Source organism: Ixodes scapularis, unplaced genomic scaffold (assembly GCF_016920785.2).
Source record: "Ixodes scapularis isolate PalLabHiFi unplaced genomic scaffold, ASM1692078v2 PGA_scaffold9__187_contigs__length_104089568, whole genome shotgun sequence".
Classification (NCBI taxonomy): Eukaryota; Metazoa; Arthropoda; class Arachnida; order Ixodida; family Ixodidae; genus Ixodes; species Ixodes scapularis.
The window spans coordinates 28,890,009-28,917,605 of NW_024609884.1; the positions used below are offsets into that span (position 1 = coordinate 28,890,009).

Here is a 27,597-nt window from a genome sequence, read left to right on the forward strand (position 1 = left end):
GGGGAATTTCATCAACAAGGGCAGCATTTATATAAGAGTAAAGCTATACGCACTCATAAATATCGCCAAATGCCTCGATAAAACAAAATGTTCGAGAAAAAGAGAAAAAAAAAAAAGCAGGACAACCGCGGATTCGAACCCGCGACCACTTGCGTACAAATACGCACACCTTAAACGCTATGCTATGGGACCGCTTTTGAAACTCGATTTCACTAATCGTTTTATACGAGATGCTTCGGCTGCAAATGCAGTTAAGCCGTCAGCATGTTATGCAAAGCACTCGTACATCACTCGCCGTACTTCAGTTCTACTCACCTGCCATGTAGAGTACTTTCGCGTCATAGAACGATCCTTTTGTTCGCGCGTCACCGGCCCAGTAGACCTGGTACACCTTGTCGTCTTCAACTACACCGCTAAAGTCCCTTACATCGTCGGAACTCACAACAGGCTGGGTCTTGTCGGGTAGAAATTCTACTAAAACATAAGTCATTGTAGAACCCTGGCAGGATCGACAGGTTGGAGCAAGCGGGCAAACAAAACGAGTCGAGAGCGATCGTTCATGAAAGCTCGGCGAAGCGGCGAAGCGAAGTGTCGTTTTCGGCGCTTCGGCGGGCTTCTGATCAAGGTTGTCGGTCGGTTGCGTGTCAAATATCTAACGTCAGCGGTTTTATGGGCTCACGTCCCGAAATCGTTTTCTCGTGCATAGATTTCTTTTCGTATTCATAGATTTGACGAAATAGTGGTGTCCGAACGAACTTTACGTCCTTTGACCGTACGTCTGTCTGCATGTCAAAGCTTTTTGACGTACAGTCAGAGACAATCGATGTACAGTCAGAATCGCCACCAAGACATCCTGATGGAATTTCGCGGCGGCCGACTGCCACCAGGAAACCATCAGAAAGCCGACAAGCAGAGCCTGACTGGAGTTTGACTGTCGGTCAGAGTAACTTGTTGGCCAATCAGACATGCTTGACGTACAGTCAGGCACAGTCAGCGGTCCACTAGAAAACATTGACTGCCAAACAGGGTTACATTGATGGATTTTTCCTTCGGGAAGCTAATGGAACATGTCATTTATAGTAATCTCATTGCTCATCTAAACGTCGAAAAGTTTCTTATTCAAGATCAACACGGATTTCGTACTGGAGCATCCTGTAACACAGTACTTGTTGATGTCTTTCGTTTTCTTGCTGGAGCCATTGACGCTAGAGACGAAGTGGATTGTTTGTTTTTGGATTTTCGAAAGGCATTTGACCTTGTAGATCATGATTTGTTATTTTATAAACTTAGCTTACTGTCACTGCCTAGCAACGTACTGGCTTGGATTAAAGATTACCTAAGTGGACGGGGGCAATGTGTCGTGCTCGGTGGGGAAAAATCTGAGTATGTAAAAGTCGAGTCTGGTGTCCCCCAGGGCTCGGTGCTGGGTCCTCTGCTCTTCCTGATCGACATTAACGACATTATTTCTAGCATGCAATCGTATATTCGATTATTTGCGGACGATTGTGTTATTTATAGATTAATTAATGATTCTAACGATATTAATACTTTACAGAGTGATCTAGATAAAATTTCTGTATGTTGTAAAAATTGGAGAATGAACCTAAATGTTAAAAAGTGCGTGCATGTTAAATTTACTAAGAAAAAAAATCCCACTACTTCCGTGTACATGATAAATAATGAAATAATTAAACCTAGCTCGAATGTAAAATACCTAGGTGTTATGTTATCTAATGATTTAACGTGGACGGGACATGTTGAATTGATAGCCCTAAGGGCAATACGAATGCTTAATTTTGTACGGAGAAATTTTCGGCAAGCCCCGAAAAAAGTTAGAGAAACTTTATACTTTACATATATCCGTCCGTGTATGGAGTACGCCTCAGTTGTCTGGGACCCTCACCAAAATTATTTAATAGACAAACTAGAAAAGATACAAAATCAATGTGCTAGATTTGTACTAAACTATTACGAACTTGGAGCGAGTGTCACTAACATGAAACATGCCCTACATTGGGAGAAACTCAGTGAGCGTAGAAAATTGTTTAGGATGAAATTTTTAGATGATATCTACAACAATAGACTATTAATTAACAGAGATGTGTTTTTACATGAACCGTTTTATATGTCCGAAAGAGCAGATCACCCCAAGAAGATTAGACCATACTCTTGCCGCACCGACACCTTTGCTTTTTCCTTCTTTCCGAAAACCATTGAAGAGTGGAATAGGTTGCCGAAAGATGTGCTTGCGGCAAATTTGGTTTTTTGAATTTTCAATTGTGTAGTGTTTTTATAGACAGTATGTTTTTATTTAATTTCATTATTGATCCATAGAAAGTGTTTTGCTTTTTTTTGTGTGTGTGTATTACTTATATTCTAAAACAAAAGTGTTTCTATCAAACCCACCCCCTGCAATAATGCCCCACGGCGAAGCAGGTTTTTTTCTGTAAATAAATAAAAAAGCCTTGGAAAGTATTTTTTTCTAATCTACATTGATTGTATTTCCTGTGTATCTGTGTCTGTGTTTTTTTTTTTGTTTTTTTTTCGATATCTCATGCAACCACTTTCCCCTCTGTAATGCTCACGCCCTGAGGGTAAAATAAATAAATAAATAAATAAATAAACCCAAGGAAGTTTTGAAACTTGGTCTTGCCAAAAAGAAGCAACCCTATCATCCATCTTACAGACGTTAAAAGTGATCCCATCCTGGAAAGCGACTGCCCTAGAGTTTTTAATGATTACTTTTCTTCAGTTTTTACAAACGAGTGTTTGGACAGCGTTCCCATTCTTCTCGATGAACCCCATGAGTTCATGCTTCCTGTTAACTCTGCTAGAATAAAAAAAATCGCATTGATAAACTAAAACTTACACTATCTGCTGGTCCCGATAACATCAACTCTAAAATCGTTAAAAAAATACAAGTATAATTTCTAGCGAGTTTCTAGAACTGATCTTTACACAACCACTATAAGAATGCTGTCTTCCCTTCGACTAACAGATAGGCAGAATCATCCCGGTTTTTAAAGGGATTCTGAACCAAAGGATTTAGCGCCCATAATAAGTGGCGCACGTTCTTTCCACGAGCCAGCAGCCACCGGTGTGCGCGAGCACACGCAACCAAAATGACGTCAGAGACCTCCATTCGCGCTTAAGGGGACAGTGAAATGCAAGGGCTTCGGGCCAAAGTAGAATAAAGACAGGCTTTTCATCTCTACAAGTGAAAGCTACGTGCTTGTTAGACCAATTAATCGCTTACCTTTTACACCAACCACCACTGTGCAGATGAAAAACTTGTCTTAATTCTCCTTTAGCCCGGAGCCGATACATTTCACTGTCATCTTAACCGCGAATGGAGGTCTCTGACGTCATTTTGGTTGTGTGTGCTCGCGCACACCGGCGGCTGCTGGCTCGTGGAAAGAACGTGCGCCACGTTTTATGGACACGAAATTCCTTGGCTCCGTATCCCTTTATTAAGCAGGGTAATCGCTCTTGTGTGTCTAATTCTCGCCCAATATCTTTAACCTCTATATCTTGCAAACTACCAGAGCATACACTTTACTCTCACATCACGACTCACCTAACAAGTAATTCTTTTTTCTTTCAGCAGCAGCACGGGTTTCAAAAGGGCTAATGCCCATTTGAAACCAGTGCTAATTCCGATTCCTTTCCTCACACGTTTTCGGTACGCCGACGGTGCAAATAGTCGAAAAGTGTTATAAAATCAAGTGCAGGAGTTCTGCACATAATGATGGCATGCAGTTAGGTAGTGCAAGTAAGTATCAGACGACACTTCACAAAACAAGACGAAAAATCGCGGTAGAACGCCACGAAGAACACGGATACAGCATACAACGCCTTGCATGAAGGAGAGACGAGTTGAAGGCACCTTATGGCGGCCGCGTCCTGTGATTTCAAAATGGCAGCGCCCATGCGACGGAGGATAAAAAAGTCTATAAATATAAATAAAGTGGTCCACCTAAAAAAAAAAAATATTGCGCGAACGTATTTTGTTTATTAAGGCAGCCGATCACTCATGAGTGATGGTAAACAGGTCGTGTTGAGCCAGTGCCGGGCGCTTTGCAGGGTCTTGCCTGTTGAGTACGGCCGCTCAATTCGGTGGAATGGTTGTCGTCGTTTCCTGAATCCGTGGATCGAGCGGGCCGTCAGCGAGCATTGTAGTACGTATTTCAAATACGCATTTCTCTTTTTATTTTTTTCTTGTTCGAAGTAGGGACGCGTTGGTCTCCACGGCGAAGTATCCGAGCGAAGTTGGCAGCCATCCCAGCATCCCATCGTAATCTACGCAAAAATTACGATCCGTTCGCTTCGCGTATTCGCATTTGTTTTTAGGATCCGTCGTACGCACGTTTTGTGTAATACCAAAACCAAAATATACTTAGCGAACAGTTTCTGCTGCTACGCATTACACTCTAAGAAATGCCTGCGCGTCTACTTACCCGCAAAACACTCAAAGAGCCAATCTCTGCGATCTACGAAATCAGCTCAGGGAATGATGAGGTGGAACATCTGTTTAGATCTCAAAATGAAGTCTGCGCTGTGGCATTACGTAATGCAAGCATGACGCTTTGCACTGAGTAGTGCCACAGCGCAGACTTAATTTTTAGGTCTAAACGTATCTTCTGCCTCATCATTCGCTGAGCTGATTTCCTAGATCGCAGAGATTGGCTCTTTCAGTGTTTTGCGGGTAAGTAGACGCGCAGGCATTTCTTAGAGTGTAGATCACACAGCCAAAGCAAAGCGAAAAGGAAGAAATACATGACCCCGTCACGTGATCCGTCGCGATCGAGCGATCACAGCGCTCCAGTCGGTCATCGGTCCCGCTCGGGGCTGATAGGTGACGCCATATACGATATAGTTGTGATACAGACTAATTCTCGCAGCTAATTGGCCAATGAGCAGAAATCATTGCACCGCCCCTTTAACCTTTTGCGTGGGAAAGAAGAAAATAAAGGTACACTCTAAAAAAAGCCCGTGCGTCTACTTTCCTGCACAACACTCTGAGAGCCAATCACCCTAACTTGCGGAGGCAGCTCAGCGAATTACGATGCCGAAACATGTGTTTGGACCAAAAAACGCAGTCTCAGTTGTGACATTAAGCAATGCAAAACGTCACGCTTGCATTGCTTAATGTCACAACTCAAACCGCGTTTTTTGGTCTAAACATATGATTCGGCATCGTCATTGGCTGAGCTGCCTCCGCAAGTTGGCGTGATTGGCTCTCAGAGTGTTGTGCGGGAAAGTTGACGCACGGGCTTTTTTTAGAGTGTAGGAGTGCCATGGTGGGTCACACGGCGAGCTGCGGTACTCGGAGGGTATATGTTATATGTGGTAAGCTTAATGAATGGCGCACTATTGGAGACCTTTCGTTTTATAAATCTTCTCCGGTTTGCTCTGCTCCGGTTTGCATGGTCGTCGCCTTTGTGTCTCCGATTGCCAGCCCTTTCGTCACTGGTGCGTCGTCATTGGCGGGCTACAGTCCCGAACTATGTGTACGTTTAAAAGGTGAAATGTTACGCGGTGCGGACTATACGAGGTTTCCTTTTTATCTAGATCGTTCATTATGACGAAACGTGACGGATTTTGTGAACACAGAGCATGTTAATAATGGTCTATGCTTTCACACAAGACTCTTAGTGAGCTATAAAGCATGGACTCGTCAAGATGTGTTATCAAGAATTATTATTATTATTTTTTTTTTACGTGCGCATTAGGCATCAGGTGCGGAGTACGGATGTATTTACCGAGTGCAGACGATCTAAGAAAAAGCTTCTATTTTTTTTTTCTTTTTTTTTTCATCCGGAATTAGCCTTTTTTTTTCTTTTTTTTTACTAACACCGGGGGCGGAGCATAATGAGGAAAATACGTTACTTCACGTTGAATGTGTGGAATGAACGATTAGTGCTTTATGACACGTCTTTCGGATTGTTTTGTTTCTTGGCCTGCTACGGACGTGGCATGTTATGACCGCGAATGGACGGAAGTCGTCCGCTCAGAACTTGTTTTATTCGCGGTCGTCCTGAGTCCTCCGCGTGAGCATGCATCCTTTTAGCGAGGGAGTTTGGTTCTTCGCCAAAGCTAATGCCGTCCTTACAAAGACGGCGTGAGAACGACGAAAGAATTGGAAGTCGCCCAACAGGACCTTCTAACATAGTGGTTGTCGAACTATGTCTCTTCTTGCGTGAATTACGCCCGTTGCTTGAATGAACATATATATGTCTCCGGATTCTCTTTCATGTCTTATCGAGCCCAACTATGTTAACGGCTAAGAGTATATCTATAAACACTATTACGTGTTTCGTTTTAATAATTTATGGCGGGTACGCATCCGCTGGAAACGTGCGACGGTAAAAGTTACAGCCTTCTAAAAATAGGTGGCTAAAAGTACGCAATATACCAACTTGACGCACGCACCTGCATGCCTCTGTTAACATGTAAAGAAAAAAAAACCGCCATTTGTTGCATTAAAAAAAAATCAATTATCAATACCGTAGGTCATTGAAGGCCCATACAGAAATGGGCGTTTTTACAAACAAGAAGCAATACAGTGGTAAAAGACATTACAAGATAAAGACGGCATTAAAAACGAACAAATAAAAGATAAAGACGGCATTAAAAACGAAAAACGAAATGAAAACGTGCAGGGAAAATGTTATGCTAATGCATAACAATGAGAGTCTCGGCAAAAGACTACGCTGATGTACAATTTACGATTGTTTCTGGTAACTTATTCCATTCATCAATAACGCTGGGTAAGAAGGAATATTTAAATGGTATTTTTGGATGAATACCGCCTGATTTTCTCGTTATGGTTAGTTCTCTTTGAGTGCACAAAGGGGGCTTCGAGGTATTTTTCTTGCGTTATATTTACTTGTTTTTGGTACAGTGCGTACAAAAACTTGAGGCTAGCAATTTTTCTTCGATCTTCTAAGGAGTTCAATTTTGCGTTCGCAAGCATAGCGGTAACGCCAGCCCTCCATGAGTAATTAGAATAGATGAACCTCACTGCGATCCTTTGAACTCTTTCCAGCTTATGGGCAAGGTAATCATGAAACGGACTCCAGATAATACTGGCATATTCCAACACTGGTCTGACCAGTGCCTTTTACGCTGACACTTTTGTTGGAGGGATAGATTTTTATTTTCTTCTCAAGTGGCTTAATTTCTTAAATGCGTTACTGCATATGTTTGTGACATGTGTCTCCCACTTAAGGTTACTGGAAATGGTAACTCCCAGGTACTTCATTTCATTTACTTAATGAAATAGTATTATTATCTAACATATATGAGAAGTTGGGTTGTGCGAATAGCGGTCCGAAACGAATAGCGCAGAGTCATCCCTAGAGTCTGCAGTGTTGAAAAAACCGGCCGCCTTGGATTCCCTTGCACTGTCAAGGCTATGAATGACGCAGCGATATTTGATTCGAACCTATATGCGCACAACCCTAATGAGAAGTCAAGCGGGCTTTTCTTGTCAGTGATAGTGATAACAGCAGTTTTGTCGCAATTAATTTTCATACCCATCTCTTACACCAAAGGCTTATGTTTTTCAATGATTTGTTAATAATTATCTGGCTCTCAGGTCCAGCTATGGTTGTATACATGACGCAATCGTCGGCGAAGAGTCTGACCTATACAGTTGGATCAACACAAGCCGGCAAATAATTTACACAAATAAAAAAAAAAAAGCAGCAGTCCAAGCACTGTCCCCCCTGTGGCACTCCGGAAGATACATCCGGCATACCAGAGGTAGTACTACAATTCAGTACAACATACTGTTTGCGTTTGACAAGGTAACCATAAGAAGTATAAATTCCGAGCTGGATTGAGCGCCCGCGTCAATATATATAAGCGAGTGTTCCGGCGGCACTGAAATGTTTCGGTGCTTTTGGGCTTTCTGTGCTTTTTGGGCTCCCAGGACGGCATATACTCTCTTTAAGCGCGAAACACATGTACGACGAAACCGTCCGATCCGACGTCCGACCGCGCAATACGACGGTCGAAGGCGAGGGTTTTCAACGCTCTCCGATGCTACGAAAACCCTCTCCCCCCAAGGTCAGTCTGGCAGTCCGCACGTCGGATCGGACGGTTTCATCGTACGTGTGTTTCGCGCTTCACACTCAGTTCCAGCGCAGTCGACCCTACGATCCTGTGAGACCAATCAAGCAGCACTAAAAGCGCAATGTCACGGCGCTCGTCGTCGTCTTCGTACGTTTCTATACCTAGCCAAACCAATCCCACCCAAACAATGGCGCAGGACCACGCATCGCATTCACTATGCGCGATTAGTTTGGTCGATATCAAACGCGCGAAGACGACGATCGCCGCCGTGACCGTGCACTTTTGGCACTGCTGGAGTGGCTCCATCGAACCGTAGCGCTCTGCGCTCTGACTGAGTGTGAAACGGGCTCATTGACAAAGAAAGCGCTACACTTGCACATCCGCTCCTGTCAGCCATTTCCTCACCAAGCAAAATGAAAAGTTCAATTTTTTTTGTTATGCCTTTTTAGTTTACTTTTAAATTTTAAGATGATGCCGCGGTAATCCGTAAAATGAATTCTTTTGGGTATATTTACGGTGGGCTATTGTGTGCTTTTTGAAGGCGAGTTTGAAGCGTTCTTGTTGTCGAAATGCCGGCGAGACGCACATCGCTATAGTTTGGTTTTCAATTCGCACCCCTGCCCGTTTGGATCTGGACGAGCATCGCATAACGGCGTGCGGTCGCGTGTCACTACTGCGTGGTGCACGCTCAAGACACAAGGCTAGCGGTTGTAAATTGTACCGCACTGGCTAAATTGTGTATGTTTATATACAGCCGCACTGGCGGCTGTATATAAACATACACACAAAGCACAAATCTGGTTTCGTTGGCGCGGGGCATAGGGTCGACGTGAGCAAACAAATATGGGAGGAACCGGGACAGCTCGTCAACGGCCACATACTGCCCCACCGCAACCAACAAGATATTGTGTCTCGCAATTATAAGCGCAGACTGGCTTCTTTAGACTCATGTCTCTCCCCGTCCGCGTGGGCAGCACCAAAAACGATACGATCTTCTTCAGGGCGCACACTCCCGCCGTTCGAATAGAAATTGATTTCGCTGTTCACTGTGCCTCGCAATCGAGGCGCGGAGAGAATGCATACTACTTTTGCACGCCGTATGAGAATCAAAGGAAGGTATGTATGCGCCTTTACCTGCGCAAATTCATTAAACGCCAGCCTAAGTGGCGTTATGACTGCCGCATGAACTGTAACTGCCGTGCCAGCGAATACACGGAAACCGCACTTACCGTAGGGTAAATATTGACATCGGACAAACGTTTTAAGAAGCACTAACTTTCTGTCTTCATGGTATCGTAGCAAAATACAACTCGGAAACACGTTCACATCTCCGAGTATAAAAAATACCGTAGTACAGTATCAGCTAGAACTGTTACTGTCTTGGTCCAGCACAAATTTCGGTGTGTTTATAGAATTCTCGAAATGTTGACTGTAAACTCTGAGGCTTCTGCTCGAAGATCGGGACTGGAGGCGTGCTGGAAAGTGTAGTATATGCAGATATACGCACAAGAAAATTGCTTCAATTGTAAAACCAATGACGGAACAAACTGTCTACTATTTTAGTGAGTCAGCATACGCAGAGAAGAAACAAAATGAGCTGCGAGAGGCTCTCCTCCCAGCTCAGTCTATTCAAGTAACATCATACTGCAGCGTTTACAAATCCACAGCCCAGTCGTGCAATCTCGGCATCCAAAAACATTCGTGTATTTATCGCTCTGAAAAGCGAAGTGACCACGTGCAATACGCACGAGCCCTGAAAGTGGCACGAGCAAGAAACCGTAGTAACTATGAGCTACTGTAACTATGAGCAAGAAACCCTTAATTAGATGTGGCTATATTTTGTTACATTTCAGAAGTAAATACTCCGCGTTGATATGGCTTGGATCGGCGATCAAGCTACGCGAGAGCACGGGCTTGATTGCAACATCCGTCGTGTGAATTCGCAGAGAGCTGTTAATGAGTGCCCCCTTCCCAAACTCCCAACGCGAGAAAAGGAAATAGCAAAACTATATTAAAAGAAGAATGGATCTGCCGCTATGGTTAGTGTGTATGTGTGCGAGATGACACGCCTTCTTGGTAAGACTGCATGGAGTTGCGCGCTTCATTTGCCTCTCCATCTTAATCGGGTGTGTAATCTTGTGGTGCTGCTGCTTCGCCTCCCCATCGGTCTCGGTTGAGAACTGGTGGTTTCGAGCTGCCGAGTTCCGGCGAAGTTGGAGGCATCCCAAGTTATCGCCGTGTGCTCAGGTTCCACGGCGCATACATAGCACTGCCTGGCTGTTTCTTTTTCGCCTGCCCTCCGCCGTACGGAGCGTTTCGGTTACGAAACCAATCGACAATATTTCCTTGATTTCACCTTGACGGCACGTTCTGTTCAGGTGTTCGTCGCTTCGAGCGTCATGAAAGTTGCGCAATACTTCGCAGCTTCCCCACTCCGCAGACTACACAGACCCCTCTAGATACTACGCCACAGCCGCAGATCTATATCAAGGTGCGCCCGTTGCAGCGTTGTTCCCCTGTAGAATAACGCTTTCCATTCTCTTGCTCCAGGCTGGAACAATCTTTTGTGCTTCAGTGTTTGAAATTAGGGATGCCGCGAACCACCCTAGGTTCGAAATCGAAAGGTTTGGATATTTTCGAACCGAAATGATGTTCGACTCCGAAATGTTTCGATATTTTCGAGCGTACGGAGGTTCGAATTCGAAAAATTCGCAACTTTCAAAAATCGTGGAGTTTCGAATTCGAAAAGGGTGAAGCTTTCACGGTTTCTAAAAGTTCGGGGTCGATTATTTCGAATATTTTTTTACTTGAGGTTCGAGAAATCGAAGATTTCGAACTTTCCTAACTTGAAATTCAAGACTGTCGAATGTTTCCAATTCCTTTGGATCTGAAATTCGAAAAATCGAACATTTCGATTTCTTATAGACATAAAGTTCGATAAATTCGAACATTTCGAATTTCTTTTTACATGAAGTTCGAAGGTTTCGATTCTTTTTAGGGCTAAATTCGAGAAAAAAAAACTTCGAAGGTTTCGAATGTCTTTAAAGTCCAAGTGCGCAAAGTTCGAAATCCAGTTTTCATGTTTTGCCACAGTTTCAGTTTCAAATAACGTTTTCACGCCTCACTGGTTTTCACGAAATCAGGTTTAGAAAAGCTCGGGTGTGATATTTAGACTGCGCGAAGTTGGTCAGGCAATTAAATGAGACGACGAGACTTCCGAATGTGCTGGAATATCTGCCAGTGCAGAGTGACGTGTGTCCATAGATCAGTAATTTTGACCGCCAGCCCGGGGGGAGGGGGGGGGGGGGGGTCATTAACGTGCATCACGCAGTAGTGATCACACGAACGCACTGTTTAACGCTACTCATCCAGTTCGCAACGGCCAGGCTCAGGCAGATGGTTGAGGCTCAGAAAAACCTTGAAGCGATCTGGAAAACTGCCTCCTACCCCCTTGCACGCTGGTAGTAATCACATCGAACGCCGCCCGAGTGTCGCTGGCATATAGTAAGTTTAGTTTGTACATGATGCAAAATCCTGAGACTGGGAATGAAATTTGAAAGAAAAGGTGTAAGGCAGAATAAAGGAGACAGAACAACGTCTCAAACTCAACTCAGCTGAAAACTCAGCTCAGGACAACGTCTCAAACTCAACTCAGCTGATATTATAGTAAGGGTGCAGGCGAGCTGGTAGAAGTGAACAAATAAGTCGAAGGAACAGAAAAGGACAGGACGACGTCTCAAACTCAGCTACTAGGTTTATTTAGTCCGCCTCCGCAATCAGCCACCACCAACACCAAAGGGGCAACCTCTAACCAGTTCAAACGCCAAACCCTCCAATCAGCCACAACCTATGTAAAGGGACAACCTCTAAACAGTCCAAATGCCAAAGCCTCCAATACACAAAGTAGTACCATGAACGGCCCTTCATGCCGATTCACAAAGATAACTCGACAATCTCCCCCAAAATTTAACGAAAGAATCAGTGCCAACTTCATTCCAAAAAAACAAAAATCTTTATGCCAGCGATGAAGGGATGACGCACACTGAATCTAAAACGGGGCACAGATGTACAGTACACACATCCAAGAAAAAAAAAATATATATATATATATAAAAAAAAACTTTTGGAATTTTTACTGAACTGTAACGAAGCCGGACTTATGCAATGACTTAGAGATTTTATCTGCACCGTCTCCCTTACTTGTCTTTTTGCATCATTCCTCTCCTTGTGAATGATTTCTGTCTCCGACCAAATCGCAGTGCAGTCGTTACGTTCGTGGACATGTTTTGCAATTTCTGAGTTCGGTGCATTGTTCTTCACGTTTCTTTTGTGTTCATTTAATCTGTCGTTGATGCATCGTGATGTCTGTCCTACATACTTAAATCCGCATTCCTGTGGTATCTCATACACAACACCATTCTCGCAATTTACCAATTTTTCTCGATGGTGAAATGGCGTCAATCTACTGAGTTTAAAATCCGAGCTAAAGACCGTGTCTACTCCAAACTCATTCGCGCATGCCTTCAAGTTGTGCGAAATTTCATGAAAATATGGCATCACAACAAATGTAGTCCTTTCACATTGTTCCTTTTCTCTCCTTCATTTGATCACCATTTCTGTCATTTGATAAAACTGTCTTTATACCGCATACACTGATCAACCTTTTGCACTGTCTTTTAACCTAATATGTGATGAAATGAACACACGATCTGTCTAGCGCGTTTCTGACCAACGACTTCACAACCCCAGCTTTTACGGTCTTCGAATGGCAGCTAATTTTGGGCAACACCGGTTTAGAGTTTTTTTTTCCGTATTCCCAACATATCCCTCGATTCACATGAATACGTAAGTCTAGGAACTGTAGGACCTCTCTTTCCGGTTTTTTCGTGGTAAGCTTCAATTCCGGAGCCGCTGATCTTATCTCACGTTCCAGACCGCCTGCTAGATCATCCGTTACCGTGCGTGCATACTATGATGTCGTCCACATATCTTCTTACTAACGCCATACCCGGGGAATTCTCCTACAGTCTATTATGCACTACTCGATCCAAGGAGTTTAAGTAAACTTCCGCTAAAATCGGTGCGACCAACGAACCTATACAAACACCGTCTTTTTTAACGTATTTTCCTTCCTTCGTATTCGATTACCGTCGACTTCAGATAAACCTCGAGGATCGTTAGGGAACTCTCTACCGAATATACCTGAACCTGCTTGGAACTTTACGGGATTCAATTCCAATGCCTCTCTTACTCTCTGCATCAACCGAGTCTTTTCTAGGGAGTAATAAAGGTCCTTAATATCCATGGACAAAACAGAACATTGCTGCCCATGAAACTTTTCCAATATGTCGATCAGTTCATTTGAATTTCTTAGAGACAATACATTTTCTAGGCATGCACACATCATCCTTGGCTGGAGAAACTTTGAAACTACTTTCTGCCAAGTTCCGTTCTCATTAATGACCACACGGAGAGGCATTTCAGGTTTATGGTCCTTGATACTTAGATTATTACATAGATACTTGATACTTAGATCATTACATAGATCATTCTTAAATTGTTTAACATCTCTACCATAAATAGCTCCGGGTATAGCGCGCTCCAAATATGGCACAAACGATAATTGTCAAAACCCCGTCGTCCTTCCTCGCTCCTTCGGGAATCTATTTCTTTAAAACCGAGCATGCTGGATGATAAAAATTAACGGTATCGTCTTTCGCGAGGAATGCGGCACCGCATGTAAAAATGAAAAAAAAAAAATACGAATGTACCTTACGGCTTGAATCTAAATGAAGCCGCCCGCCGGTCTTTCGAAGTTCGACGAACTTCAAACTTTTACCCTAAAAGTTCGAAGTTCGTCGAACTTTTGACTTTTCAGGAATCGAAAGGTGGACAATTTTCGATTTTTTTAGATTAATAAGTTCGACGAACATCGAATTTTGCATCGTAATAAGCTCAAAATTTCGAAAAGCGTCGAACTTCTTAGTTTAACAGGGTCGAAAATGCGACTTCCGTCGAATTTCTCGATATAGAAAGGTCGAAATTCGAAATCTTTCAAACCTCTCCAACCGCCTGATTCGATCATCGATCCTTCGGTTCGAAAAAAGTTCGCGGCATATTTTTTTAGGGGGAAGGAAAAAAGAGGGGGGGGGGTTGTATTATGTTGTCAAGCAAAGCGGTGCCATATATATATATATCTTTTTTTTTTTTTTGACGCGTCAAGAGCCGGTCATTTCGGTAGCCGTCTGGCAAAATTAAAAACTTGCTTTGAAAGAAAAGTTTTTTGTGTTTCAGAGTTCTTGACTGGGAGGGTAGGCATCTTCTGTTGCAGAACCTCCTTTGAGTACCTCGAGGACTGACAGCTGCTAACGGACCTAACCTTTACACGCCAGTCTAAAGTTAGATGCGACAGCCGTTGCCGTAAGCTTTAACGCATCCTTCCGGAATATCTATATAATTAAGTAGAGAAGATGTGAAAATCGTTATAGTAATATTACTAGTAATAACTAATCTCAGTTTTATGTTTCCCAAACACGGGTCTTTAGTATGGCGCAAACAAGTACAGAAAAGACACAACTAAGAAACAGCATTAAAACAAAAGGTGGGCACGCTTTACGAAACGTACACCACATAGTTGCAATCAAACGTTTCAACTCTCTGCGCAATATTGAAGGATAATTGAACATGTTTAAACTGGATGAAGCACTGCACTCTAAAAAAAGCCCGTGCGTCTATTTTCCCGCACAACAGTCGGAGAGCCGATCACCGCAATTTACGGAGGCACCTCAGCGAATGACGATGCCGAAACATCTGTTTAGACCAAAAAACGCAGTCTGAGTTGTGACATTAAGCAATGCAAGCGTGACGTTTTGCATTGCTTAATGTCACAACTTAGACTGCGTTTTTCGGTCTAAACGTAGGTTTCGGCATCGTCATTCGCTGAGCTGCCTCCGTAAGTTGCGGTGATTGGCTCTCCGAGTGTTGCGCGGGAAAGTAGACGCACGGGCTTTTTTTAGAGTGTGCACTCCCTAAGATAAAAGCTTCGATTGGAGAATGTTGTGATTAATTTAATTTTAAAAGAATAAATAAGAATAAACAAATAATAAAAATAATAATAATAATAATAATAATCATGATAATAATAAATTAATCACGCGGGGCGTAGAAGCGCTGGTTGAAAGAAAAAATCACCTGGACGCCTCAGGATGCAGGCGTTTATGTACGGCCTTAGTCGTTCTCGCGCTATTAAACCATCAACATCAACCTGCATGCTGCAGCCGACGCTTCCCTCAATCTCTTCTTCCCTGAAAAACGCGAAGTGCCGTAGTAAAAAAACATTGATTATTGGTAAAGATTCCAGGGGGGTTGCGTTTCGAAACCTCCGACTGAAGTAAAGGCCCCACGTCAAAATCTACCGACTGCATATACCGAGCCAGCACAACCTGGAAAAATCAATGCCCGTGGACTAGCATTTCTCCGTCGCACCAATGAAATCAAGGGCAGACACAGATTGGACGTGCGCCTCACGCCCGGCGTCGGGCCCGGGCCCAACTGCTGAACTGACGCAAATTCGGGTGTGATTACGTCAGGTGGAGAGGACGTTGAGGGCTTTGATTATTCCAGGTGGCGTTGACCAAACGCACCCAACTTTTTTTAACGATGTTTGGGTGAACTGTTGTTATTATGTTCACATTTCTTACTTTCTTACTGCAATATTATCAGCTAATGCCGGAATCTCGTGTGCTGCGCAGAAATGATAAGACGCTGTGGACTCAGATATGTTACCGACGCTCCCTGGCTTCGCGGGTCGTCTCGTCCGGGGGCCCCCTTGCGACGCGGCCGATGATGGCTCGTTCCGGAAACCGTCGGGCAAGAGCGGGGATCAAACACCCGTTTGTCTTGACCGAACTTCGCTGATGGCGCACACTGGGGACCTTGGAGTGTGTGTGTTGCATTGCGTCCACCCTTGGAGAGCGAGGCGGCCTCGCGATGACCTTGAGCCTCGATTTCACTGGCATGCGCGCGCTCTCGCTTGGGTTGATCCCGCCGCGACCCCTGGGCCGTCCGTGGGGCTCACCTCAGCGCGTGGCCCTTATCGAGGAAACCAGCGTGCGCCGCGAGAGCTAATTAGCGCCCTTCCAGCCTGGCAGCGAAACAACGTTTGTTGCTTTTGCTGTGTGCATATCACAGACGTTAACTTCACTCTGAGACATGTAGTGCTCGACAACCTTATAAGTTCCGTGTTTTCGGGATTTATTTTTATTCCATCTCGGGGTTGTTTATTCGGGTTTAATTTTTTTTTCTCCTAGATTCGGCGTTTTTCGGTGTCAATATTTGGGGTCGGACCAAAAAATAAGTGCTTATCAAAGCTTATTAAAAAAAAAAAGAAGAGGACACAGGCGTGGGCATAAGCTCCAGGGGACGTGCACGTGACCCGAGGACTTGAGAAACGTCCCTTGCCGGCAAGATAAGGAAACAAGATAACGGGGTTCCTGAAGAAAGCAACCTTGTGGACAATTCAGTCGGTGCTGTGTTCCCCATTGACACAAAATGAAACCGTAGATTAGTAGGGTACGCTGTTGGGCTAGTTGGTTCATCTTAGTAAAACATATAAAATAGTGAACAAAAGGTAAGGGCGCAAACGAGCTGGTGGTGGTTAAACATTTCGACAAAAACCCCGAGACTGGGACAAAAAGGGGACGGACAAACACAAAGTCTCAATTGAGACTTTGTGTTTGTCCGTCCCCTTTTTGTCCCAGTCTCGGGGTTTTTGTCGAAATATAAAATAGCTAAAAAAAGACAGGGACAAGAAGTATACAGGACTGTATACTTCTTGTCCTTGTCTTTTTACGCTATTTTATATGTTTTACTAAGCTGGAGATAAATATCGCAACCCGTGAAACTTCACTTTTACAGCGACAGCTGTTATGGGCCCCTTCCCATGCACCAGTGGAAATGACGTCCGTTGTTGATGTTGTAGCTAGCGATGTAGAGCGTCCGTCGTCGAGGCTGCCAAATCCTTGAAAAAATTCGCCCGCCCTCCGCTGGAATGGAACCTGGGTCGGCGGCGTGTGAAGCGGACACGTTACCAGAAAGACACTTTTATTCGTTTTTTTTTTATAACAACAACATTTATTTACAGTATGTTTCACAGGTTGTCCATGGTAGATAAGTTCTATATGATAACATCCCTACTACGTTCTCTGGAAAAACTGCCTACACTCTAAAAAATGCCCATGCGTCTACTTTCCCGTAGAACACTCGGAGAGCCAATCACCGCAACTTACGGAGGCAGCTCAGCGAATGACGATGTCGAAACATACGTTTAGACAAAAAAAACTTGGTCAGAGTTGCAATATTAAGCAATGCAAAACGTCGACCTTGCATTTAAAGGGGCGGTGCAACGATATTCAATTGGAATGTTTTTCACTTTACACAAACCTACTGGCACAGGTGGGAATCAAGGATACTCGCACGCAACGCCACTGGCCAAGAAACGTCTTTGTTGCGGTGTAATTTCAAGGACAAAAGTGATCATTTTCATTCAATTTATCCTTTGCAAAGTGTGATGACGTAACGTGGGGATCGCATTACACCCCAATGACGATATTTGAATGCGGTTCACAGATTGAACCCAAGCATTGCTTGGGCACTCGATTTGGGCTCGTGATAATTACTAGCTCGAGAAGCATTCGGGTAGTGGCTGATGTCCAATCCCTGCGACGACGACAGTAGCCGAGCCATAACAATATCTGGAACTCATATGCGTGTCCTGTGCCTTGTCAACTCCAGCGCGTGGCTATGATCAAAATTGGCGGCATATAATTGGCTCCAGATCGCGTGGCCGCTGGTTCTGGCTGCGAGTTGAGGGGGTCAACGCTGCTCGTTTTTCTTTAACTTTTTTCGGGGAATGCTGTTGCGTGGGGCGAAAAACGAACGCGTGTATTATAGGTCACAGGAATCCATTCTTAACGGTATTTGCGCAAAGTACAAAAAATTGTTGCATCGCCCCTTTATTGTCACAACTCAGACTGCGTTTTTTGGTCTAAACATATGTTTCGGCATCGTTATTCGCTGAGCTGCCTCCGTAAGTTGCGCTGATTGGCTCTCCGAGTGTAGTGCGGGAAAGTAGACACACATTTTTTTTTTTTTTTTATAGTGTACCCGTCTGGAACTTACCATTCCAAAACCGCAAAAGAACGGAAAAACAAAACAAAACACAAAGTAACGCCAAACTAACGTAAAATTAACGTCCGCTAATCATGGGAAGTAATAACACCGGTATTTCGTTTCACTTGCAAAGTCGTAACGGATCTCTGTAACGCGTTAGCTTTTTTCCAAGCTAACGAGTAACGCTATTTCGTTACTTATTTTCGGTAACGGGCACAGCACTGGGGGCTTTAGGTGTTTGTTACATAGACGCGATGGGCCGAATATTTCCCGAAGTCATGTGAGGGGGAGAGTTTAACTGTGTGGCTGTATGGCGTGTGTTGAATGGCGGTGATTGCAAGGTCTTTTCTTGTTAGAGTGAGGAGAGTGCGTTCGGTGTCTGGTGTGGTGTGAGCATTGTACCCGGGGATAGGTAAGAGGGAGCCAGATTCTTGTATTAGGATTACATCTGGTTTATCAGGTTGGAGGGCGATGTACTGCGTGAGGAGGCCGCGCTTGAGGACGAGACCCCCGCAGTTCCACTGCCAGATGTTGAGTGCATCACTCATGAGATAGGCCTACAGGCAGCGTCGCCGGAAGGCTGTATTGTGTTGGGTGAGCACTTCCTGTAAGTTTGCAAGCACGTGTGAGGTCTGCTTCCTCCCACCTAATTAACCGAAGGGAAAGGGACTGGACTTTTGCCGCCAGGGAGGCCAGGGTGGAGTGTAGTGTGTCGATCTCTTGGTCGAGTGTGCGTGCTGGTTTTGCCTCGAGCGTTTCTTCTATTTTGGTGGTGAGTGAGGCAATGGTGGTGTTAATGGTTGTAGCGATGGCTACGAGCTTGGATTCGAAGCGTGTTTCCATTGCGGTGATGGCAGCCTGGATCGATGTGCGCGTCGATATCATCGAGGGTGAAGGCACGGGCGGTCTGGAGGAGGGGTGAGACAACGGAGGCAATAGAAATGTCATCTACAAGGTGAGGCTGTCAGCAAGGAGGAGTGCCAGATTCATCTATGGTATCCGTTTCCTGAGCGGAGGTTACAGGCGGGCCTGACGGGGATGTGCGGGGGGGACGGGGGTGTGCGTGGGGCAAGGGTTTCGGTGAGAGCTAGGCGATAGTTGCGTGAGTTTTGTTTAGTCAAGGTGCGACGGGACGGGTGCGGAGGGGGGGATGAGGGGTGGTGGTTGATTTAAGGGTGGGAAGTAGGTGGCTGGACGGCGGGTTTGGAGGGCTGCTGCAGAGCCTTTTATACTGGGAGAGTTCGGCTGTCTATTGATCCAGTCGCCAGTCTGGCAGCACTGATCCAACAGTCTGGCAACTGTTCGCATCGCATTCCGAGTCTCGTCGTCCGCCATGATGTGCCTTGTCGTCTCGAGCCGGCAGCCGTCTGACTAGTGTGGAGCGAGAGACGACGGTGAAAGTGATCGTTCTGCGCTGCGCGAGACGTTAGAAGAAAACGTAATGGGGTGCTGTAGTGTCGTTGGGTGCTCGAACAGCGCGAAAAAAGGCTTCAGGATGTACCGGTTCCCGCAAGGAAAAGAAAACCATGCAAGGCACAAGATCCGGGAGGCCAAAACAAGGAGTGCTAAGTGGAAGCCGACTTCGAGTTCTCGATGGTGCGAGGTAATATTATAATTAATTTATTTTGTAAATTAAACGCGTTTTATTTTGACTAAAACTGTGCAGCGACTTGACGCGGCAGCGTCAGGTGAGAGTGTCCGTTGATCACGAAGCCGTTTCCTGCCGCGCAAGACCTGATACTGGAGAGCGGCCTAGCTTGCCAAATTTGAACTGCGTATACCAGTGGTCTCAAACTCAGCTGAGTGTGGGGGCCAGATAGCCCACAACGGAAAGGCTGAGGGCCAACGTAAAACTGCGGGCAGGGGGGAAGGGGTGTTGGAAGATTCAAGATTGTATTGAGAAGAGACCTCGTGTGCCATGCTTTTCGTAAACTCACAGTTTTGCAAACAACATCTTTTAATCAGATTAGTTTTTTTGACTACTTTGGGTTCTGCCCTGATGCGTGATATCAGAAATTAAAATGGCACTGGCCCCGCCAACGTGCTGGCATTTTTAATAGGACGAGAGAGCAAGTAATCTGTCACCGTGTCTTTAAAACACAGTAATTTAATTTGAAAGTTTTCGATTCCTCATAATTGCTATTATAAAACTCTGAACGAATACCCGCCTTTTAGTTGTGATATTATCTTGAAGGCGAGAATCCCGAACTCATAGCTTTATCTTTAGCAGTTGCTCCTGCTAAGCAATAGTTTGTGCAGCCGACATGCATCCTTCAACGAATAGCTCCAGGTTGCAGACTAGTAGCCGGAATGGTTGCTCATTACAAAAAGCTGGGAAGCAAGAAATGAAGCGAAACAAAGGGCAAATCAACACAGAAAAGTATAAAATATGGGCACAGGTTAAAAGAGCAGAGCTATGCTTCTCGAGCGAAAATGAATCGACGAGATGAAATCACTATGACAGACGTCATTTCTAGCGCTCGAGACATGAAAACCGGGACTCGCAGCCGGTTGCCTGTGGGCCGCTTCTCAGCGAGTCGGAGGCCGCACGCGGCCCGCGGGCCGCGCGTTTGAGACCCCTGGTGTATACTGTATTTGTTGCAAGCGCGTGCACGTCGCGCTGAACGACGCGTGCACTGTACGAGCGCACGCCCTCTGTCGGCACGTTCAAAGCATTCATCTCGCTCTCGTACCTTTCTCTACGCTCGAGTTTTTAGAAGCGGCCTCATAGCTCCGCTTCGCCGTCTCGCAAGCGCTTTTGTTTCGCTAGCGATACCTTTATTTTTATTTTTTTTTTTAAATACGCGTAGTAAATACTTACTTGTCATGCCTTTTTTTAGTTTTTTTTGTAGGTGCACTTCTCAGATAGTGAATTCGAAAGCGGTTGTTGATCCCAAAAAGCTCAGGCACAACGCGATGCCGACGCTGCTTTTTCACAGCAAACCAAACAATGTCAAGAAAAAAAACCTAAAAGACCGGCAGGCGAGGCAGCACGGCGGAAAATCACGATCGGTCCGCCGTATTCCGCACAACGGTGCACAAACCTTGTGATGTGGTAAACAGTCGGGGAGCGATCCAGACAATCAAACTTGCCCACTGAAAAATGCGCACAAGGCCGCTGAGCTGTGTCCAACTTCGGGCGTTTTTGAGCTATTCCCCATTTATTAATGAGTGCCGTTCGTAAATGGGCGGTTTGTTTGCTAATTTTTACATGAATAAAGCACCGAATCACAAAATGGTTGTTTTCCGACTTTCTCCTCACGGCAACAAAAGCGCGAACGGCAAAACCTACACGCGTATGCATCGCACGTCAATGGGAACCCACTTGCCGGGAGGCACATCATGGCGGCAGCGGAACCCGCTGAATCCGCTAAACCTAGCGGGCCGTAAGCCCCTCCCATCCGCCGAACTCTCCCAGTATAGACCAGTGTCCGCGCCAATTCCAGGGCGCCGCCATGTTTATCTACGCTCGCGCCACCACGCGGAAAGAACTGGCAGGCAGGAGGGGGGGGGGGGGGGGGGGGGGGGCTGCGTTGGCGGCGTTGCTTTGGGGAACTGGATGCGGCAGGCTGTCCGAATGCACCGACACATCGTGAAGGAAGTCTTCACCAGAAGCCTCCGCGGCCCTTTCTTCAACAGATAAGATGTCGTGAACATTCGAGAACCCATCTCGATCAAGAAAACAAGGGAAAACCTTTCTTGTCTTAGATGTTCTCGGTGTCTGCTGACCCTTGACATCCGCGTTTCACTCCGGGTTCATTGCGTAGTAAATATTTCTCTACCACTTTCTTGTAGCTTTCAAATGCTCGATTGTTGGCTTCTTGTATACGACATTACATTCGTGGCACGTTTTAGACCGATTTTTGCGATCTACTTGCCTTTCTGTGGCAGCGCGGCTCTGCCGAGCCGAAATAAGTGGGAGGCGTTCACTTGATCGAAAGACGTTTTAGCGAATGAAAACAAGACCTCGGCGTTTCATCGAATGTCTAGCGAATGGCGGCATTCATATTAGCGAATGGGTTTAGTTACATAAACAGCTCGGATTAGCTTTCTTTTGTAATGTGCCGCCTTGCCTACCGCCGCGAAGCGGCGTAAACAAAGGCTCCGAGTATGTTAATAACACGCGTCCCCCCGTCCCTCCCCGCCCCCCCACACTCGCTGCGGGCGTCTGGGTTCGAAACTATTAATTGCCAGTTCTAAAGGATGGTACTTACTTGAAGTGGGAGCTGGAATTCTACGAGCAGCTGCGAAAGGTGATTAGGGCTGTGCTGGTTTTGCCCATCATGTGGGCAGACAGGACGTTGCAGGTTTCGGTCTCAAGGTGTTTGAGGAGCTCCTGCAGGGGAGTATGGGGCTTTACTTGGTGTATGACGCCTTTGCAGGAGTCGTTCGGTGGCAGTTCGTATATCTGGATGGGGTGATGTTTATCCGAAATGGTGGGAGAGTTGACGGCGAGGAACTTGGGGACGGTGTGAGAGTCTGTTATACTGAGAGTGACGAGATTTTAGAGCGCAGCTCTTAGGCGCTCGTTTCCAGCTTGAGCGGCGTCGCTGTTGGCGTCGGCGTAACGCGCGTTGCATTATGGGAAGTTTCCCAGAATGACGTCACGATCCCTCGTGAGGGTTACGAGGGTTACTCTCTCGAGGGTTACAAGGGTTACCCTGGCGAGGGTTGCGAGGGTTAGTTACCCTCAAAAGGGTTACCCTCACGAGGGTCACGAGGGTTATTCTCACGAGGGTCACGAGGGTTACCCTCACAAGGGTCACGAGGGTTATGAGAGTTACCCTCACGAGGGTTACCGTCACGAGGGTTTACCCTCACGAGGTTCACGGAGTTACCCTCACGAGGGTTGCCCTCACGAGGGTTACCCTCACGAGGGCCACAAGGGGTACCCTCGCGAGGGTTTTGAGGGTTACTGTCAAGAAGGTCACGAGAGTTACCCTCGTGACGTTACACGCATCTAGCATTGCCAATGTTCCCGCTAAGTTTAGCGGGGAAATTTTTCCCCTAGATTTATCGTAAAAAGTTCTCGCTAGATTTGCCCAAGTGACGTCACGTGTGACATCACGAGGGTAAAAATTTTCCACTATATTTAGCGGAAACTTTTCTCCGCTAAATTTAGTGGGGAAGGAAGCTGGACATACCCTCCCCTCCGTACCATCCCCCCCCCCCCCTCCTCCTCAAGAGCTGCGCTCTAATTCGGCGTTACAGAAAATTGTAAAAGTCTTTAATTTTTTTCGGAGCTTGAATGGTAACAATAAGGGAACGGGTCTCACTATCCATGAGGAGAGCCATGCTGCTCAGAGCAGAATGAAGGATGTGGGGCCATTGCGTGGCACGATTGAGACCATGGGAAGGGCGCAGAAGAAGGAATTCCGCAGGTTTACTGTTTTTCGGTGAACGCTGGGCTACTGCAGTCCACCCGTCGGCGTCCGTAACGTAAAGGCGACGCATGCTTGGAGGCAGTAATGTACGCGGCCGAGCCGCGGCGTAGGTCGATGTTGGTGGCAGCTTGATGGCAAAGCCGTCCCGCAGCCCGAAGCGGCGTTAGGCTTACCGGCATGGTTTCCGAGTGGGAGCGCAAAAAGTACTTGTATAATTCAGATGGGTGGTCCGATAAAGGTCAGACTTGGCCTGGGAAGTCACGGGGCGCTTGGACACAGGATTCGAGGGGTGGTTAGAAGAAACCCGCCGAAAATCAGGCGTCAGGTCCAATTCGGGACAGAACGAGGCGAGTCGTGTCAGGCGAGCCATCGACGACGACGACGAACAGACCTCACCCTTCTAAAAGGTCCGATGAAGGCCACGTGGGCCGACATGCACGACACGCTCACTAGCGATCACACCCTCATCAAGATCACCCTCCACGCAGCCAACTACAAACGATCCAAGCCCCGCACTTGCTGGCTAACTGGACAAACTTTCGTGACGAAAGCGACCCACATGATTCCTCCCCTTTTGCCGATGATAAATCTGTCGCATCCACATGGGGTATGTGGATGCGACAGATTCATCATCGCACTCAGCTCCACTCTCAGGAATTACAACCAGACGATGCACCGGTGGCGGACGCCCACCTTCTCCATCTGTGGGAAGCTCGTCATAGCCTCATTCGCAGGTGGAAGAGCAACAAGTGCAACAGCCGCCTGCGCAAACGCATCTCCCTCCTCAGTGACGAAATAGCCACCTGCTCGGACTCTCTTACGCAAGAGCACTGGTACAGCACCTTTGTAAAAACTTAGCAATACTTTGCATCTTGCCTCCGCGTGCAGTCTCAAGAAAAAAGGGTGTCAAAAGGTGTATTCTTACAGCCTTTGTCCCATATAATACACCCCCAAACTTCAATTCGACATACAGCGCCTTACAGTCGAACAGACGGCCCGAAATTTTACAAGGGGCTTGATAGCCGAGTGGTACAACTTATTAAAATAGCTAATGTACGTTTTACTGAACACGAAAAAAATAATCCGGGTTTTCTTGGCCCTACTGTAAAAACTCGGTGTTTTCTTTATGTGTTCTTTGATACGTACTTTAGCTATTTAAAATGTACCACACGGTTATCAAGCCCCTCGTAAAATTTCGGACCCTCTGTTCGACTGTAGGGCACTGTACGTCGAATTGAAATTCTGGGGTGTATTATTTTGGACAAAGGGTGTAAGAATGCACCTTTTGACACCCTTTTTTCTTGAGAGTGTGGCGTCTTGTCCGCAGTCTAGTTAACCCATTTCACTCCAAGACGGCCGTGCGCAGCTCCCTACACAAACTCCTCGATTATTATAAAACACCCGATCAGCTTGTTCAGGCTCTCCATAAAAGGTGCATCATCACTCCCATGTAGCCCACGTACAACGACTACTCCGGGCGCAAACATGACGACCACGCCTTGTCGGAGGAGATGACACTCGCCGAACTCAAACAGGCACTAGCGGTAACCCGAGTCAACACGGCTCTGGGACCCGACAGAATTACACCGCAGCGGCTGCTCAACCTCATAGATCAGGATTACTAGCACATACTCACACTCATGAATGAGTCCTGGTGCTCTGGCTTACTCACAAACGAGTGGAATACGGCCATGATCACCTTCATCCCCAAACCGGGCAAACCACAAGACATTGAAAACCTTCGTCCCATGTCACTCATCTCATGTGCGGTAGAACCTATGGAGCGAGTCATCCTTCGCCGACTCCACACTCACTTAGACAATACACAGCACCTTCCGCACCCCTCATTGGCGAACGACAACACATCTCGACTTAGGACGCGCTCCTCCAACTCCAGGGGGCAGCATTCTCCACTCCCACCACAGCTCAATTAAAAACAATTATTGCAATCAACCTCCACAAGGCTTTCAATAACGTCCATCACGACAGTGTGCTAGAAGAGCTCCAGGCAACCAATTGCGGCACCAGGCTCTACAATTATGTCCGATGCTTCCCTTACGGACGCCCATACTCCCTCAGTTTAGGTGGAATCACATCCCCTACCTTCGACCATTCCCAAAGCGGCATTTCACAAAGCTCAGTACTCTCGCCTACTCTTTTTAATCCCGCCATATGCCATATAAATCGAGCGCTAGCTCCCATACCAGACATATAGTACGCTAAATACGCCGACGATATCACCCTCCGGATATATCAAGGCTCAATAGGACACATACAGGATGCATTGCAGCACGCTCTCAACAGCATCCGACAAGCCGCCAACTAAATAGGCCTACAATGTGCTCTTACTAAATCAGAACTCCATCTAGTTCACAGTCCGCGCTGGGAACCGCCACAGATTTACCTTGAACAAAACGGTACCCGCCCCCCCCCCCCCCCCCCCTTACAGCCTAACAGCATCCGCCTTTTAGGACTCCACATCCAGCGTGATGGCGGTGGCTCAACCACGGTTAATCACCTCCTCAAACAAGGCAAACAGATTCTCAAGATGCTCCGCCGCGCCTCCACTTCCTCTCGCCAACTCAAAGAGAAAAGCATGATGAGGTTCTGCGATACCTTACTGATATCCCGCCTCCGCTACCACCTCCCGTACACCAAACTCACGCAAAGACAAAAAAATGAAACTGGATGCTCCCATTCGTAAAGGCACCAAGCTCGCCATGGGCCTACCCATCACAACTAGCACTCACCGCCTTCTCAATATGAGCTATCACAATACCGTAGATGAGCTCGTTGCTATCTAGAAACGCCGTCAGGAAATCCGCCTCCTTCTCATCCCCCAGAGTAGACACATACTCACTCAACTGGGCCATAACGCCCCACCCTCACCTCCTTCAAAAGAAGCAGCTCTCCCCACCACCACCCGTTCACATCTTATCAGAGCAGCACTCCCTCGACACATGCAACCAATGCGAAATTTAGCACGACGCGCTCAACGTATTGCCTTTTTCACACGTTACACCGCCTGCACTCCTCATCGCACATTCCTCTATAGAGATGCTATAGTACGGCTGATACAGGCACGGCCATAGCGGTCACAAATCATCATTTCAGTAGAATACAAACCGCCGTTCTTCCTCCCATGGACCCATGCTTGGCGGAACTACACGCCATTGCAGCGGCTATCACATATACCTCCGCAGGCTCTTTTACCTCCTCTCCCCATCATCTTCGCCGACTCTATGGCCGCCTGCCGACGACTCATGCACAACTCACTTCCACTTGCCATCGCACAATAAATACAACGCTACCTACTATCACCCGTTGAGATCTTCTGGATCCCAGATCATGGGGGCATGCCGGGCAACCAGAAAGCACACCTGCTCGCCCGCGAAACGCTCCACCGGGCACCCGACATCCCCAAATCTGGCCAGACGTTCCCGTGGCCTTACCTTCCCTCGAATCATATAGACACGCCCGTCGAGTCTTCCCCCACTTCACCCTCACCTCACACACCACCAAGGCACTATAATCCGCAACGCCCAAATTAACACCCTCCCCATCCCAGCCCGCATCCACCTTCTACGAGGTCTACACCCTGAGGATCCTCACCCATGCATCCACATGCGGCGACCGCCCAAATACCCATCCCATCATCAAATACCCATCCCCTCTCTCCCACCCCTCCCTAACCCCCCCTCCCTGTCCCTCCTCCCAAACCCCGAGTGGCTGACTACGGCCACCACATTCTCAGATCAAGTTTACCTGGCTCCGTACATCCAGTCCTCTCTGGAGTATGCCACCAGAGGGGGCCTGGACTGAGCACCCTGCTCATATTCTTCGGGCCTAATAAAGTTTTATCTCTCTCTAAAAAAAGGGGGACGCGCTGCCACTGAATGGTGTAGCAGAAAATGCACAGAGTTTTTTTATGGGCTCAGGCTTTATTAACTTTTATTTAGTCAGG

General features: G+C 46.5%; 1 protein-coding gene across 1 annotated transcript in view; it reads left to right on the forward strand.

The window, feature by feature from the left end:
* Nucleotides 1–24,424, forward strand: part of LOC121833741 — a gene marked incomplete at its 5' end in the record, with an annotated part of 34,390 nt that extends 9,966 nt beyond the window's left edge. Inside the window, 2 exons of the mRNA XM_042287272.1 lie at nucleotides 24,041–24,240; nucleotides 24,368–24,424. Coding sequence (XP_042143206.1) covers nucleotides 24,041–24,240; nucleotides 24,368–24,424 — 257 coding nt within the window. The remainder of the gene's footprint in view (nucleotides 1–24,040; nucleotides 24,241–24,367) is intronic.
* Nucleotides 24,425–27,597: the final 3,173 nt, after the last annotated feature.